The sequence below is a fragment of the Candoia aspera genome, chromosome 14 (assembly GCF_035149785.1).
Source record: "Candoia aspera isolate rCanAsp1 chromosome 14, rCanAsp1.hap2, whole genome shotgun sequence".
In the NCBI taxonomy this organism is placed as follows: Eukaryota; Metazoa; Chordata; class Lepidosauria; order Squamata; family Boidae; genus Candoia; species Candoia aspera.
This window is the reverse complement of record NC_086166.1, coordinates 20,264,926-20,281,449: the sequence shown is the minus strand read 5'-3', so window position 1 is coordinate 20,281,449 and position 16,524 is coordinate 20,264,926. Positions and strand designations below refer to the sequence as shown.

General features: G+C 43.4%; 1 protein-coding gene across 1 annotated transcript in view; it reads right to left on the bottom strand.

Annotated features, from left to right (window-relative positions):
- The window catches only part of KCTD5 (potassium channel tetramerization domain containing 5), an 88,743-nt gene extending 83,850 nt beyond the window's left edge, over nt 1-4,893 (bottom strand). The window contains exon 1 of the mRNA XM_063314616.1: nt 4,594-4,893. Coding sequence (XP_063170686.1) covers nt 4,594-4,884 — 291 coding nt within the window. The 5' untranslated portion in view covers nt 4,885-4,893. The remainder of the gene's footprint in view (nt 1-4,593) is intronic.
- Between the last annotated feature and the right edge of the window lie 11,631 nt (nt 4,894-16,524).

The window sequence follows — 16,524 nt, the reverse complement described above, 5'->3', positions numbered from 1 at the left end:
ACTGTGCCAAAAGACCTGTCATAAGTACCCGTCATTCGGCACCATGGTCTGAATGGTCACTGAACAAGTGGATGTTAAATGAGGACTACCTGTAAACTAATATCTGATATGAGAACAAATTCTGCCAAGCACATTCCAAATCCTAAAATTCTGTCTTACCTTGCTGACAATTTTCTCCTTCAGAGGGTGAAAGAAGGCATAAAACTGACCTAATATTAATTGATGGGAAGACTTACTTCAGGAAGTGGAAGTAGCAAAAACATTGGGAGAAATAACTTTGTAATTGTGATGAATCTGATTCTTAGTTTTTCTAAGTTAGCAACTAAGAAAGAATTTTTCTTCATACAAGCCATTGACAGATATAAAATAAATCTTTATTAGCACAAGTAACCAGACCAATGCAAAGCTCAGTCTGAAAAAGCACGTGCACACACCAAACTAAAAACTCTCCCCTTCTCCCTCTCCCAAACATACAGCCATTCCCATACACCAAACACCACTTCCTCCCTTTCTTGAGTAACCCTCCCTTTCTTGAGTTGCATTCCATTCCCACCTTCTGGTATCTTTTTCCCTTTGCCTCACATTCCAGGCTAATGAGCACTGAGAGGCCCCACTGACCTTGCAGAGGCACAACTCAGCTCTCCCCACTTCTTTCTTCCTCAAGCCCTATTGTGAACCACTACTATAAAGGCAAAGCCCATTCCCATAGAACCCTATATAACTACAAATCCCATTTCTACACATCTAACCCTACAATGGCAGGATGTCCATGACCATCCTGACAGCAATGCTGAAGTTCTTGCTTTTAAAGAAAACTAAAGCTAAATATTGTCTAAAAAGCATACTGGATTTCAAAAAAGTAGATTTTAATAAACTCAGAGCAGTGATAAGTAGGATTCGATGAGAGAAAAGACTAATAGGAGAAGGAGCTCAAAATGGGTAGGACATCCTAAAAACAAAAGGAAATACTGATAGCACAGTTGCAGACAATTCCAGTGAGAAAAAAAATGGAAAGCAAAAGAAGCCAAGGAGGCTAAATATAAAAGCTACTGAGGGTCTCAAGGGGCAAAAAAAGGACACATATGTTGGAGATAGGAGTGCGAGATTGCTGATGAAAACTACATACAGCTAGCCCAAATCTTTGGAAATATTAGGAAACTGAAAGCTCAGAATTTATTTGATTAGATTTCTATCCCACCTTTTGTACAGGAGCTGAAGGCAGTGAACACAGTGCTCCCTCGTTCTAGCTGATCTCACATTCGCAACCTTGTGAGGTAGCTCAGGCCGAGAATGAATGACTGGCCCAAAGTCACCCAGTGAGCTTCTGTGGCTGGGGAAAGGGGAGACTAGAAGCTGGATCTTTCTGCTGTTATGTTCAACACCTTAATTACTGCACCACACTGGCTCTGAGATCAGTTTAGCAAAAGGATATTAAGAACAACAAAAATAGCATAATCAAATATATTCAAAATAAGAGAGTAATTTAAGAATCAATATACTAGGTGCTCGCTAAAGATACAATATCCTCACAAATAACTAGGGAATCTCAAATTCTAATGTTGCAGAAATGGAGGTCCTGGACAGTTCTGTGTTCCTCTGTCAAACCACACTAATCTGTTTTTGGATCTTCCTGAAAATGCCCTCAAAACAACAGAATCACAGTAATCTGGGGGAGAACATTAGGTCTTGTACACATCTACAGATTACAAAGAAAGGCAGAGGCATTTATTTGTTATTTTGGTTTAGTCTTCTCTGACAAGAAAGTATGTGTTCCATCAGGAAATTATAAAAAGCAGGAAGAAGAAACAGGATTGAAGCTTGAAAGTGACAGAATCATGGTTGGGAAATATCTGTTTACTCTGGATAATTTAAATAATCAGGGCCTTGTGAACTGCATCTCAGGATACTGAAGAAACTATTTGAGATATTTTGGAGAACTATTGAAATACTAGATTAGAAGAAAACTACAGCTCAATCTGACACCAGCATCTAGGAAGTTTCTACAGAACAAATACAGCTTGTAAGCACCTTAAGAACAGTGTGGTAATTACCAGAAGTCAGCATGAGTATGTCTCACCAGAGTCAACTTCTAATGGACTGCGGAATTGCTACAGATAAAATATATTTTGATTTCAGCAAAGCATCTGACAAAGTACCCATGATACTCTGATTAGCATGCTAGGTATATGCAAGTTGGAAAGCATGACAATTAAGTACAAACAAGATCAAATGCCACAAGAATCAGTCCTGGATGTTCTATGCTCTCAATGTTTGAAGAGATTCAGGGAATGCTTATCAAATCTGCAGCTGACAAAACTGAGTGAAATATGTAATGCCCTAGAAGACAGAAATAAATTTCAAAACTATCTGGATATGATGGCAACACAGGGTGAAAACAAAAGGATGAAATTTAACAGATACAAATATAATGTTCTTCATTAAGGAAACAACATTCAAACACACTGGATGGAGGAAACCTTGGAATAGCAGTTGGCCATAAACTGAATACAACATAAGAGGTTTGAAGCAGCTGCACAAAAAGCAAAAGCAACTTTATACTACATTAACAAAACTAGTTTCCAAATCATGGGAAATAATTATTCCACTTTATTCTGCTTTGATCAAACCCTATCACAAGTAGCATGTCTGGTTCTGGGTACCACCCTCTAACAAGGGTCCAGAGAAAAGCAATGTAAATTTTAGGGGATTGCCAACTAAGTCATATGAAGAGAGACTGAAGGACCTGGGACTGAGAGGAGACAACTGAGAGGAAACACAGTAACATTCTTCTTGAAAGAATGACTTTCCAAAGAATGTAAAGATAAGATGATTGTCACTCCAAGGCACAGGACACAAAATGCTCTAAGTTATAGGAAGGCAGATTAGCAATTGAGTGTTAGGAAAAATGTCTAATTGTAAGTGTAGTCTGACAGTGGGATCTGTGACCAATTAAGAATTTAAGCTGATTATGCTCATTAAACAATGTTTTATACAAATCTAAAATTATAAAGTACTAAGGAAATTTTGAACCAAAGCAAAATAGATGTGTAAAGTACAAGAAAAGAGTTTAAGTAGAGTCCTTAAGTGCTAAATTAAGAATCTTCAAAACACATGTTAACAAAAACTTGATAACCTCCCAGAAAATCAGAGGTGATGGTGAGTTTCCATAAAATTAAAAAAAAAAAAGGGTGGGGGAGAGAAATTTGTGTAACTAGTAAAAATTCAAAAGGAATCAGTCTCCACTCTGAGCTCAATCACTAATTGTGGTACTAATTAAAAACAGATAATAATAAGAGTGATTCTCAATGAGTTTACCCATGCCTAGTGCCCTTAATTATCTGTTTACAGATTTTAATTGCTGCCATGCAAAATCCAGCAACGTTGTGCACGATAAAGTTTACTTGTTTATTTATTAAATTAATTTAAATGGCCACCCATCTCAGTACATGACTCTGGGTGGCTCATAACATTAAAACAAATAAAAATACTGTATATACAAATACAAAATAAAACAACAGGGCAGTCCCATGTAGAGTGCATTGTAGTAATCCAATTGGGACGTCAGAAACAGGTGCAACTGGTGCACAACACAAAGCTGTGCAAAGACCCTCCTAGCCACAGCTGTCAACTCCTCTTTGAGCAGGAGCCATGAGCCCTGGAAGACCCCCCAGACTGCATACCAGCTCTGTCTGAGGCAGTGTCACCCCATCCAGGACCAAAGATGGAAAGTCCCCAGAACCAGGAGATCCCAAAACCGAAAGCCACTCAGTTTTCCTTGGATTGCCGTTGCACCCCATCCAGGCCCACACAGACTCCAGGCACTGAGAGGGGACTGTCACTCAGACAGACTGGGGTGGAGATATAAAGCTACGTATCAACACCATACTGATGATACCTCACCCCAAACCGCCAGATGACCTCACCCAGCAGCTTCATGTAGATGTTAAATTGGAGGGGAGAAAGTTCCTCAGAGAAGTTCTTTATTTGGGAAGAGAAAATCAAAAATAAAACTTTCATTTTGACCTATAAAACGTCATTAAAGCAAGAATGAAAGCTTCTTGATTAAACAAGGGCAGGGTAAAATTGCGCTGCATGGTCGATTTCTCACACACGTGGGGACTTTGTAAACCTCCTATGAAGCACCGAGGCGCCAGCTCCGAGAAAGGCTTTTTCGAGGTGGGGAGACTAACGGAGTTAAGGATCCGCCAATTCCCGGCTGACCTCCCTCCGCAGTTCTCGTCTCGGAGCCTTTCTCGAACGATGCGCTGCCCAAAGGAGCAGCTGCTCAAGGGGAAGCCATACGGGCAAGTTCCCCAGAGCCGCCGGCTGCCACAGGCCGAGGTTGGCCAGTCAGTCCTGATGGCGAAGAGCGGCACTATGGCCCTTCCCAGCACCGCGTCAAATCCGCATCGAGGCCCTGGAAAGGCTTGCGAAACGCGGCCGCAAGTGATGTCAGCGGGGGAAAGGTCCACCCGAGCGTCACACGCGCCGGGCCAAGCTCCGGGGCCGCGGACGGATCGCGCGGCACAAGAGGCGCCGTCACGCGGGCCGCCAGGGCCGCGGCGGGGCAAGTCTGCAGGCGGAGCGGCTCACCTTGTCGGAGTCGAGGTCCGGGTCGGCCTGGCAGAGGCGGAAGAGGAAGCTCTTGGGGTCCCTGCAGAGCGTCTGCCGGGTGGTGAGGAAGCAGGTGCCGCCCACGTTCAGCCGGACCCACTTCCCGGGCAGCGCCGCGGGGGGCCCGCAAGGCGAGGCGGCGGCGGCGGGGGAGGCCCTGGAAGGGCTGCAACGGCGGCAGGACGCTGCGGGAGGCCGGCCCAAGCCCAGGCCCAGGCCCAGCCCGCCCGCCGGCGTCGCCGGGAGCTCGCAGGGACTGTCCGTCGCCATCCTGGCCCGGCGCCGGAAGGTCCGACTGCGAAAGGCGTCCCCGCCGAGTGAGCCACGCCCCCGTGAGCCGCGAGCGCGCATGCGCAGCGACGAAGAAAGGCGAGGGGCCGCGCACGCCCTTTGGCTTCCGGCCCCCCTCGAGAGCCGGGTCCAGCAGCCCCGGCCCCGCCCCCTCGCCCGCCGGGCTGGGAGAAGCCGAGGGGCCGCCTCGTCGTCCGAGCACGCCCGGCCAGCCCTCGCAGCGCCATCCGCCGAGGAGGGCTGCAGGTCCTTTTCTCTCCATCGCGGTCCCGATCCAAGGCGCGGCTTTCGCCGCCGCCGCCGCCTCCAGGTGCGTTAAGCGCTCCTCTGGGTCCAGCTCGAACAGGCGCGGATGTGGTAATTGTTGGCCCACGCTGCTGCCCCCCCCAAAAAATTAGCATCTGAAGGGTATCTGAAGGATGCTCAGGAATCCTAGTGGCTCTTCTATGGCATTTCCATGGAAACTGTGGACATCCGAGCTAATTCTTCTGAATACCTTAACTTTTGCAGGTCATCTCCTCTAAAGCGGCTCTTCAAATGGTAAGTCTATCATTTATAGATAGATACAGTAGATCTAAAATATATAGATATACGTCTATCATATGTTCAAACCCATGGGCTGCCTCAGAAAGGGCCTGGATTCACGATTTCCAATGCCGTTATGGCACTTGGATCCAACAGAGTCTCATGACTGTTATACAGAATGAATCTGAATGTGCACGTTCATTGTTATAGACAAAACCATAAAAATAATAAATCTTATACTTCAAGAAGCTGTTGTGGTTCAAATTATTTAATTAAACTTTTGTATCTTGCCTAGCTCAAAGTTCACTGAGTAAATCCTCAAAATGTCATAAATCCAAACTGGATCCACACTGAACTTTATAAACTGCTTAAAAGAAAAAAGGAGATGTACAAGAAATGGAAAGAGTGGGAGATATCCAAAGAAGAATGCAGAGCAGTTTGCAAAAACTGCAGATCTAGCATGAGAAAAACTACAGCCCAGCATAAGGTTAGGCTAGCAGGAGATGCCAAAACCAAAAAAAAAAGGGGGGGGGCATGTTCAGGTATGTCAGAGGCAAAAGGAAAGTTGAGGAGACAGTCAGTCTTCTGCAGGAAGAGAATGGTGAAATGGTTAAGGAGGATTATGAGAAGGCAGAACTTATTAACTCACATTTTGTATCTGTTTTCTCTGAGAGGGTGAAAAAACCTCAGTTGGCCCTCCCTGGCCCACTTGTGGGGGAAGTAAGCTGAACCTCAAGATAAGCAAAGAGCAAGTGAGAGAATTTCTAGCTAATCTAAGTGAGTTAAAGTCTCCAGGGCCAGATGAAATACACCCTAGCGTCTTGGAGTAACTAGCTGAGGTAATTGCAGAACCACTACGAAGTCCTGGAGAACAGGCAAGGTCCCAGAAGACCAGAGGAGGACTCACATTATTCCTGTCTTCAAAAAGGGAAAGATGCAGGACCCAGGAAACTACAGGCCTGCAAGTTTGACATGGGCAAAGTTCTTGATTGTTGAACAGCATGTCTGTGAGCACTTAGATAGGAACTCATTAATTAATATTAGGAAAAAACATGTATTTATGCCAAACAAGTCATGCCAGACTAACTTGATCTCCTTTTATGATAGAGTTACAAGCCTGGTTGATTGGGGAAATGCCGTGGATTTAGTATATCTTGACTTCAGCAAGGCTTTTGACAAAGTCTCTCATAGCATCCTTATTAACAAAATGGTCAGCTATCCATTAGGTGGATTCACAGTTGGCTCAACTATAGTACTCAAAGGACTGTTATAAATCGTGTCAAATCTACCTGGAGAAACATCTTGAGTGGGGGGGCTGTTCAATATTTTTGTGATATGGATGAGGGAGTTGAGAGAATGTTTACCAAATTTGCAGATGATACAAAGCTAAGAGGAGTGGTTAATACTTGGGAGGAGAGAGAAAAAATTCAAAAAGACAGGCTAGAACAGTGGGCAGAAACAGTGAAGTTTAACGGGGAAATGTATAGTCATGCATCTAGGTAAGAAAAACACATACAGAATGGGGCAAATCTGGCTCAAGAGCAGCATAGAGGAGAAGGACTTGGGTGTACTAGTGGATCACAAGCTGAACATGTCCCAGCAGTGCCATGCAGCTGCAAAGAATGCCCATGACAACTTGAGCATCAAGAGGAGCATAGAGTCCAGATCACGTGAAGTCATCTCACTCTACTCTGCGTTGGTCAGGCCTCACTTGGAGTATTGTGTTCTGTTCTGCACATCCTAGTTTAAAAAGAATATTGATAAAATGGAGTGAGGCCAGAGAAGGGACTGGAGACCAAGTCCTACAAGGAATGATTAAAAGACATAGGTATGTTTAGCTTGCAGATGAGAAGTTGAGAAGGGGACATGATAGCAGTCTTCAAATACCTGAAGGGCTGTCACACTGTAGAGGGTTGGAACTTACTCTTATTTGATTCACCCACGCACCCCTTCACTCCCTCTCCAACCTGGCAGCAGCCACTTGCCTGCCTGCCAGCCTGCTTGTGAGCTGCCTGGAACTTGCAATTTCCTGCTGGCTTCTCCATTGACTTTGGTTGTTGGAAGCCTGCTGGAAGTTGCAAGGAGGCGCTCGTGTAATGACCATAATCCTCACTTAACAATGGCAACGGGACTGCAGGGATTGCCATCACTAAGCGATGCGATTGTAAAGCACGACATCACACTTTATGACCCCATAGCTTAGCAACAGAAATTCCAGGCCCAATTGCTATTATAACTCAAGGACTACCTGTAGCTGTTATATTCCATTCCAGTCTAGATTCCAGTAAGGCTTTAGGGCAGAAACTTCCCTGAGTGTTTTGGCCAGTGAAGTTTCCAGGCATAAGGATGGGGATAATGTGACCATATGACCATCTGGTTCTCCTAGAATTCAGTAACCATTGCATCCCCCTCTCCCTGGGGATTGCCACCTTGCTGCAGGAGCCTGAGCTGGTAGAGTCACCTTTCTTTGGAACAGGAAAGGGGAGGCGAGAAGGTCACAATGATCCACAGTGGGGTTGAGGGGAGGAGGCCCTGTGCAGGTATGACAGTACCAGTTCTGAAAGGGGAGTCCATTTACAAGAATGAACCAACTGAAATGGGCCACTTGGACAAGTTAGGCAATTCAGGGCATTAGTAAGTAGACAAAAACACTCAAAAAGGTGTTTGCTACTATGTCCTCAGCTACAATGTAAATAAATACCGTATCGTATCTCTTAGAACTAGTAGATGTCCAGTGAACTTCCAGGTTATAGAAATGTATGCAGCTGCTACAAATTCAGTGGTGAAAGACCTTGAGGAATCCTATGGCAAATTGCAAGAAGTGCTAAATGCAACATTTCGAAAGGGCATAATATTGCTAATGGCTGATGGGAATGGAAAAGTTAGAGAAACTGAGTAACTTGGAAGTATAAGAAGATTTGGACTGGGTAAATACAATCATTTAGCAGGTAGGTTGTTCTACTCTCCTTTCCAAACAATAGGTTCTGTCTTTCACAGATCCTCAGAGATCCCTAACACCTCCCAGAAATGGGGGGGGGGGAGAGATCCAGCAAAGTATAGACCAGTCAACTTGCCATAGATACCTGGGAAGTTTCTAGAGCAGATCATAAGATCAAGCTGTAAGAATTTCAAAAACGTAGTCATCTCCAGTAGTCAGCATAGACTTGTCAGAATACCTTTTGATAGTACCATTGAGTACAGGAATGTCATAGATGCTATATATCCTGATTTTAGCAAAGAATGTGACCAAGTAATGCATGGCATTCTGATCTGCCAGCCAATTAATGATGGTTGTGTGTTACTGTATGTTTGTTTGTTGTATTGACTGTGGCTATTGCCTTCATACATACGTTTATATTACTTAAAGCAGCCTTGACTGAAATAGCTTATACATTCATAAATACAAAATAAAGTCACTAATAGCTGCCTTGAACATCATCTTGAAAGAGCTCATCAAACTGGAACTTCAGTCTGGAATTTGATTTGGACATCTCAGTGAAAAAGTAAATCCAATGTGCAGCTGGAATAAAAAAGACAAATCTTTCTACAAATCTGTGAGAAGATGACACAGTGTTTAGAATACTGTGTACCATTTGGCTTACTTCTTAAAACCACAGAATGTCAGGGTTGGGAGGGGTCTTAGAGATCATCTAGTCCAGTCCCTTGCCCAGTGCAGGACTCCACTACTATCCCTGACAGATGGCTTTTTAAAGAATACCATCAGGAAAGAAGGGTCTGCACTCATCCCAACAATCTGTTCCACTGTTGAACAGTTCTTATCATTATAAGATCTATAAAGACAGTTCCCCACAGTCTTCTTCAGGCAAAATATTCTCAATGCTTCACGGGTTTGTCCTTCCAGGCCCATTTCATCTTCATTCCTCTACCTTGACATGCTACAGTTGATCAATCTCCTTCCTAAAATTGGTGCCCAGAATGGACACACTGTTCTAGATGCTGTCTGAAGAGTACATAATAGGAACCATTACTTTTCCCGATTGTGAGATAGGACTCTGCTGCTGCTTTGCCAGCTACATTACCCTGTTGGCTTAGATTCAGCTTCTGATTCACCATACCCAAATTCTTTTTGGATGTACTGCTGCCTCATAGGTGTCCCCCATCTTGTATATTTTTGTTTTTCCCACCCGAATGGAATTATGTTCTATCATGTACGTGATGATTCATAGCAATGGCATAGATAAACCTGCAAACTATTGTCAATGATAAACAGGAGAGGGGAGAGAGACGAGCCCTGTGGCACCCCACATAGTAAAGGCCGCTAGCCAGACCATTCCCCCCTCATCCACGCCAACTGGAACTTGGCCCTGGAGGAAGGAGGAGAACCAGCACAATACAGTGCCACCAACCCCCAACTCCTTAAGCTGGTCCAGGATACCACGATCAATGGCATTGGTGGGAAATGAGCATGGTTTTAAAATTGGAGGAAGAAACAGCGATAATCTGCATTGTGCTGATGACGCTATTCTGATAGATAAAATGCGTATGTTCAGCGAGCTGTAGTAATGAAAGTCAAGGGGCACAGTGAAAAATGCCATTAAGATTAAATATAAAGATGACCAAACTAATGACAACAGGTACAAGCCTTAAAATTGATAATGAAGTCACTGAAGTGGTGGGTGGCTTCTGCCTTTTAGATCAACTTCCAACAGTAAAAGAACCAGCAGTTAAGACATGCACTGCAGTTTAGCACTTGGTAGGTAGTAATGAAGATCTTGGAAAAGATATTCAGATGACATATTTCTACAACTACACAAATGAGAATCATGAAGGCAATAATTTTCCCTGTCACACTCTATGGAGGTGAAAGTTGGACTTTGAAGAAACAGGATAGAAAAAGTGTTAATACTTTTGAACTCTAGTGTTGGAGAAAAGTACTGACAATACCATGGACAGCCAAGAAAACAAACAAATTGATCACAGAATAAATCAATCCAGAGTTCTCACTCAAGGTACAAATAACCAAATTAGCATATTTTGGACATGAAGACCCAGTTGCCTTGAGAAATTTCTAATACTTGGAAAGGTGGACCATAAGACAAGAATAACCAGCAGCAAAATGGATGGACTTAATTACAGTGACAGTGGATGCCCTGTTGGAAGACCTGAAGGACAAGCTTGTGAACAAATCCTGCAGAAAAATCTATGCGGTTGGTAAGCGTCAACACTAATTTGATGCCCAAAGTCACAGTAGTTTGCGCACACTGTTAAGTCTTATTTCTTTGGCATTGGTATGTAGACTGATCTCTTCCAATCTTTTGGCCACTGTATCATTCTCCAGATTTGCTGCCATTATTTGATCCTTCCTTCCTTCCTTCCTTCCTTCCTTCCTTCCTTCCTTCCTTCCTTCCTTCCTTCCTTCCTTCCTTCCTTCCTTCCTTCCTTTCCTTCCTTCCTTCCTTCCTTCCTTCCTTCCTTCCTTCCTTCCTTCCTTCCCATATTTCTGTAGATATTCCAACAATTCCTGTATCTTTCCAACTTGATAATGACTACGATCCTCAGGTAACTTCATCTTCTAGTACTGGAGTGTTTTGTAAATAGGGAATATCTTATAAGTATCTTGGATGTTGGCATCTCTACTGTACATATTTTCCATGTACTCCTTCCATTTTTATTTTATCTTCTTTGAATAACTTACTGTCATCCATTGGTGTTTTTTAGCATACCAATTTGAGGTTGAGAGATCTTTCGGAAGACTTTCCTTGTTCTTCCATGTCTATTTCCATCTTCAGTGTCTTTATGGATGCCATTGTAATACTGCTTCTTGTGTCTTCTAACAGCCATTTGAAATTCTTTGTTAAGTTCCTTCCTGAGATCTTTGTCTGTCTTGGCTTTGGCTTCTCTTATTTTTTTGCTATTTTCATTATTTGTTCTGACATCCAGTTTGCTTTTTTCTGTTTCTTAGTCTTTGGCAGTAACCAAAGTAGCAACATGAAGGCAAGGGAAGGTGCCTGATGGCAGCTGAAGCTTTGCAAACTCTGATCCCAGTAAATCAGGGCTGCTCAGCTTCAAGTTGTGCCTGTATAGAGAGTAAATTTATTAATCAAATTTGTACCCAATTACAATCACAGGACTCTCAGCAGCTCATAAAATAGGAACATTTATTTATTTATTTTCTCAATTTTTTACTACCTCCCATCTCCCCCCCCAAGAGGGACTCCGAGCGGTTTACAATAAGTTAATCAATTAAACATTAAAAACAATAATCATAAATAATGCATAAAATATAATACAATACAATAGAAAAATAGAAAATAAAAATCCAGATGGCTATAACAGAATATACAGTAACAGTATAAAAATATAAAATATAAGACAAAACCAAGATAAGACATATGGTGACAGGGTCCAAAAGTCCTCTGGAAAAGCTCTGTCCAGCTTTTTCCTGGAAGGCTATTTTGGAGACAGATGAACCTCCAGTGGGAGGCCATTCCCGAGGACTGACTCATCACTGAAAAGCAATGCTTACATGCATCAACCTCCATGACTTCCTGGAAATGGTGAACAGCCAGCTTATGATCGAAGTGGTTGGATTGATTCTAGTAGGGGGATGCAGACCTGGAAGTAACCAGATGCTAAGCCATAAAGCGCTTTATTGCTTAAAACTAGGACTTTAAATTTCACCTGGAAGCTAATAGAAAGCCAGTGTGGGACCTGCAATACAGTGTAATGTGTGCCCTCTGGTAAACATCCATGAACACCAGGGCTACTGCATTTTGCACCAACTGAGACTTCTGTGTGGTATTTATTTATTTATTTATTTATTTATTAAATTAATTTAAATGGCCACCCATCTCAGTACATGACTCTGGGTGGCTCATAACATTAAAACAAATAAAAATACTGTATATACAAATATAAAATAAAACAACAGGGCAGTCCCATGTAGAGTGCACTGTAGTAATCCAATTGGGACATCAGAAACAGGTGCAACTGGTGCACAACACGAAGCTGTGCAAAGGCCCTCCTAGCCACAGCTGTCACCTCCTCTTTGAGCAGGAGCCCTAAGTCCTGGAAGACCCCCAGACTGCACATCAGCTCTGTCTGAGGCAGTGTCACCCCATCCAGGCCCAAAGATAAAAGGTCCCCAGAACCAGGAGGTCCAAAAACCAAAAGCCACTCAAGTTTTGCTTGGGTTGAGCTGAAGCCTGTTGCACCCCATCCAGGCCCCCACAGCCTCCAGGCACCAAAAGGGTTAGAGTTAGAGGCAGCCCCATGTAGAACACATCGTAGTAATTTAATTGGGTGGTGATGAGGGCATGAACCACTGTAGAATCTCATGTTCTTCAGCTGAAGGTAGGTAAAGGGCCACCTGGCCATGGCCTCCACCTGATTCAGCAGGAGCCACACATCCTGGGGGACCCCCAAGTCATGGATCTGTTCCTTTATTTATTTATTTATTTATATTTAATTTCTATTCCGCCTTTATTATTTTTATAAATAACTCAAGGCGGCAAACATACCTAATACTCCTTCCTCCTCCTCCTTTCTCCACAACAACCCTGTGAGGTGAGTTGGGCTGAGAGTGTGTGACTGGCCTGAGGTCACCCAGCTGTCTTTCATGCCTAAGGCGGGACTAGAACTCACTGGTTTCTGGCCTCCTGGTTTCTAGCCTAGCACCTTAACCACTAGACCAAACTAGCTCTCCTTCAGGGGTTAGGGCCTCCAGGTACCAGGATAGGACTTCAGCAGCATCTCCAGCCCAGCCCAGGATCACAATGTACAGCATGTTGTATATTGATGATACCAGACCCCAAAACACTGGATAACCTCTACTAGTGGCTCCATGTAAATGTTAAATAACAGGAGGAGAAACAAACCCCTGCAGCAGCCCATAACGGAGCGTACAGTGTCAATTTCTCACCCCCAACTGGAACCAACTGGTGAAGAGGACAGGAACCATTGCAAAACAATGCTCCCAATCCCTGCAGCCAGTCCAGAAGGATATCATGGTTGATCATAACAAAGGCTCTTGAATGGTCCAAAAGGACCAGGGCATGCACATTACCCCCATCCAGCAGAGCAACCAATGCCATCTCTGAACCATGCCCAGGTCTGAACCCTGACTGATCCATCTGGATAATCCACATCTTCTAGGGCTCTCTGTAGTTCATCTCAAACCACCATCTCAACTACCTTCACCAAAAATGGAAGGTTAGAGGGGGGTAATTACCTAATACCTCAGGATCCAGAGAGGAACTCTGGAGGTGTTCACAACGTCCTGGATCCAGGAAACTATTGCCCATCCCCTCAAGCTATCCAAAGAAGCTAGGAAGGACAGGGATCCAGTCTGCAGGTAATTAAGGGCATCCCAGAGAGCAACCTATCCCTTTCCTTGGAAATAGACTGAAAAGAAACCCAGAATAATTGGCAAGATAGTTGCCCAGTCACTACACAAAACCCAGCCTAGTTCGAGTCCTAATCAAAGTGAATTTGAATGACTTTGCTAACGAAGTGTCAAGCAAAGGGGTAACAATGACCAGAAGGTGAATCAATGGGATGGACTCTATCCAAAAGCAAATTGGTCACCCAGAAAAGGACCACTGGACAACAACTAGCCAATGCAATAAGGAGAAATAATTACATTTCATCTCTCTTACCACCATGGAATAGATCTGAACTTGGGCACATACCATGCTCAAATTCAGTCTCTATTGTTCTCCACCTGTACTCAGGCATCACTTTTGTCCCTTCATCTCCTGGAAGTCCTAAGAAAACCAAAGAGCCAAATGGGATCAACCAACAGAGGGAGGTCTAACTTTGTCAAGGCTCATGACACCTCCTCATGGCGGTGGACAAGGCTGTAATCTGACTTGACTGCAAGATCATCAGGGAAATCCACAAGTGCCTGCAAGAAACTATCTCAATGGGCCTGGCCTTGTGGATTGAGCCAGGTGGCAGTTAATATATCTAGACCAGGAAGTGATCTGTCTACAACAAAGGGAAAATAGTAATACCCCCACAGCCAGATCACACAGCAATTATTCAGAAGCAAAAATGAGATCTATCATGTGTAAGGTTAGAGCACCCAGGTGCAATTAACCATTGCCCCTGGGTTCTGGTTCTCCATCCTTACATCATGTGACTGCTTATATGGGTTGAAACCGAGATAACCTGGGACAGGCCCATAGTTGACATGAATGCCATGAACTCCTGAGCTCTACTAGACCAAGACCCATCCCTCCAGAGATTGAAGTCTTTCAGTACCAATCCTAGACTGCAACATCAAGTTGGCAATTAGGTCCAGAAGCTCAAGGAGGGATCTTAAAAGGACAACAAGGGCCAAGGTATACCCAAAGGATCCCTAGCTCGTCCTTGCTGCCAATCCAAACACATAGGTGCTCACACCCAGCCACCTCTGGAACAGTGACCCTGGCTACCGATGTCATGAAAAATCAATGCCATCCTACCTCCCTGGCCTGAGTGTCAACAGGACCTGAAACCTGGCTTGATAGATTTCTGAAGGTGACATCACCACTAATCAGATCTCAATAATCCATACCACTTTTTGTTTGTCCATCCCCAAGTCACAGACAGAGGTGGTCTTATTACAGACAGAGCTGGCTTAAACCACCAGCATTCATTTAAGGTCAGCAGACCCAAACCATGATAGTTCCACCACAATATTTCACAGATGCGATAAGGTTCTTATGTTGGAATGCAGAGGTTTGCCTTTTGCCAAACATAATGCTTTACATTCAAGCCAAAAAGTTCTGTTTTGGACTCATTCATCCACAGAACATACTTCCAATAGCCTTCTGGCTTATCCACGTGGTCTTTCACAAACTGTAGGTAGCAGTGATGTTCTTTTCAGAGAGTAGTTGCTTTCTCCTTGCAACCCTGCCATGCACACCTGAGGGTGGTCTCATGAACACTGGCATTTGCCAATGCAAGAGAGGCCTTTAGTTCTTTAGATGTTACCGTGGGGTTGAGACCTCCCAGAGTATTACACACCTTGCTCTTGATGTGATCTTGGTTGGTCAACCGCTCTTGGGGAAAGTAACAATGGTGTGGAATTTCCTCCATTTGCACGCAATCTGCCTGACAGTGGACAGGTGGAGTCCAAACTCTCTGGAAAGTTTTGTCACCTTTTCCAACATGGTGAGTATCAAGAGTTTTACAGAGGTCCTCAGAAAACTCTTTTGTTCAAGCCAATACTTGTGTTGTGAAGATCAGACTTTGATAGTGAATATGCAGAATTCTGCTTTTTAAATAAGGCAGGACCTCCCACACTCACACCTGATTATCATCCCATTGATTGAAACATCTGACTCTAATTTCTCCTTCAAATGAACTAATAATCCTAGAAGTTTATATACTTTTGCCACACACAAATATGTAGCTTTGGATCATTTTCCTCAAAAAAATGAACAAATATAATGTTTTGACTCATTCGTTTAATTGGGTTCCCTTTATCTAATTTTAGGATTTGTGTGGAGATCACGTTTTAGGTCATTTTTATGCAGAAATATTGAAAATTCAAAAGGATTCACAAACTTTTAAGCACCACTGTACATCTGTAAATGTTTTGTAAATTTTGGAATATTCCAAGTTTACTTTTTTACTTCTTCCTTTGAAACAGAAGTGCTATTAATTTTTGAAGGGATTACCAGACAGTGGGAAATTTCAGTTCTGTTTCTGGACTTCCTACAGCCTAACGGGAACCAGATGGAGGGCTGGTCAGGCCTTTTAATATCATGTCACATAGCCTGATCAATTAAGAAAGAAAAGGTATGGAATCTGAAGGTGGCTAGCCACTTTAAACATATTCCCAAATGGTAACTGACAGTCCAGCCTTCTTGCTATTTACTCTCCTCATCCTCTTGGAGTTTCAGAGCTAATATTTCTATTAGTATTGTACATGCTTCAAAAATGATTTGGAAGAAATGCTTTGGACCTCATGCAGGCTCAGCAACTGTCCGCTATTCATTAAAATAACCTGATTTTTCTCCAGGCGTCTACACTACCTGAATAAAAGATGCCTCTTCTTTAAAAAAAATCCACTCACATTAAATAATGCAACTCTTAAAGCAGCTGTGCTATTTTTCCTCCCAGACTTGTGCAGAAACTTGAAAA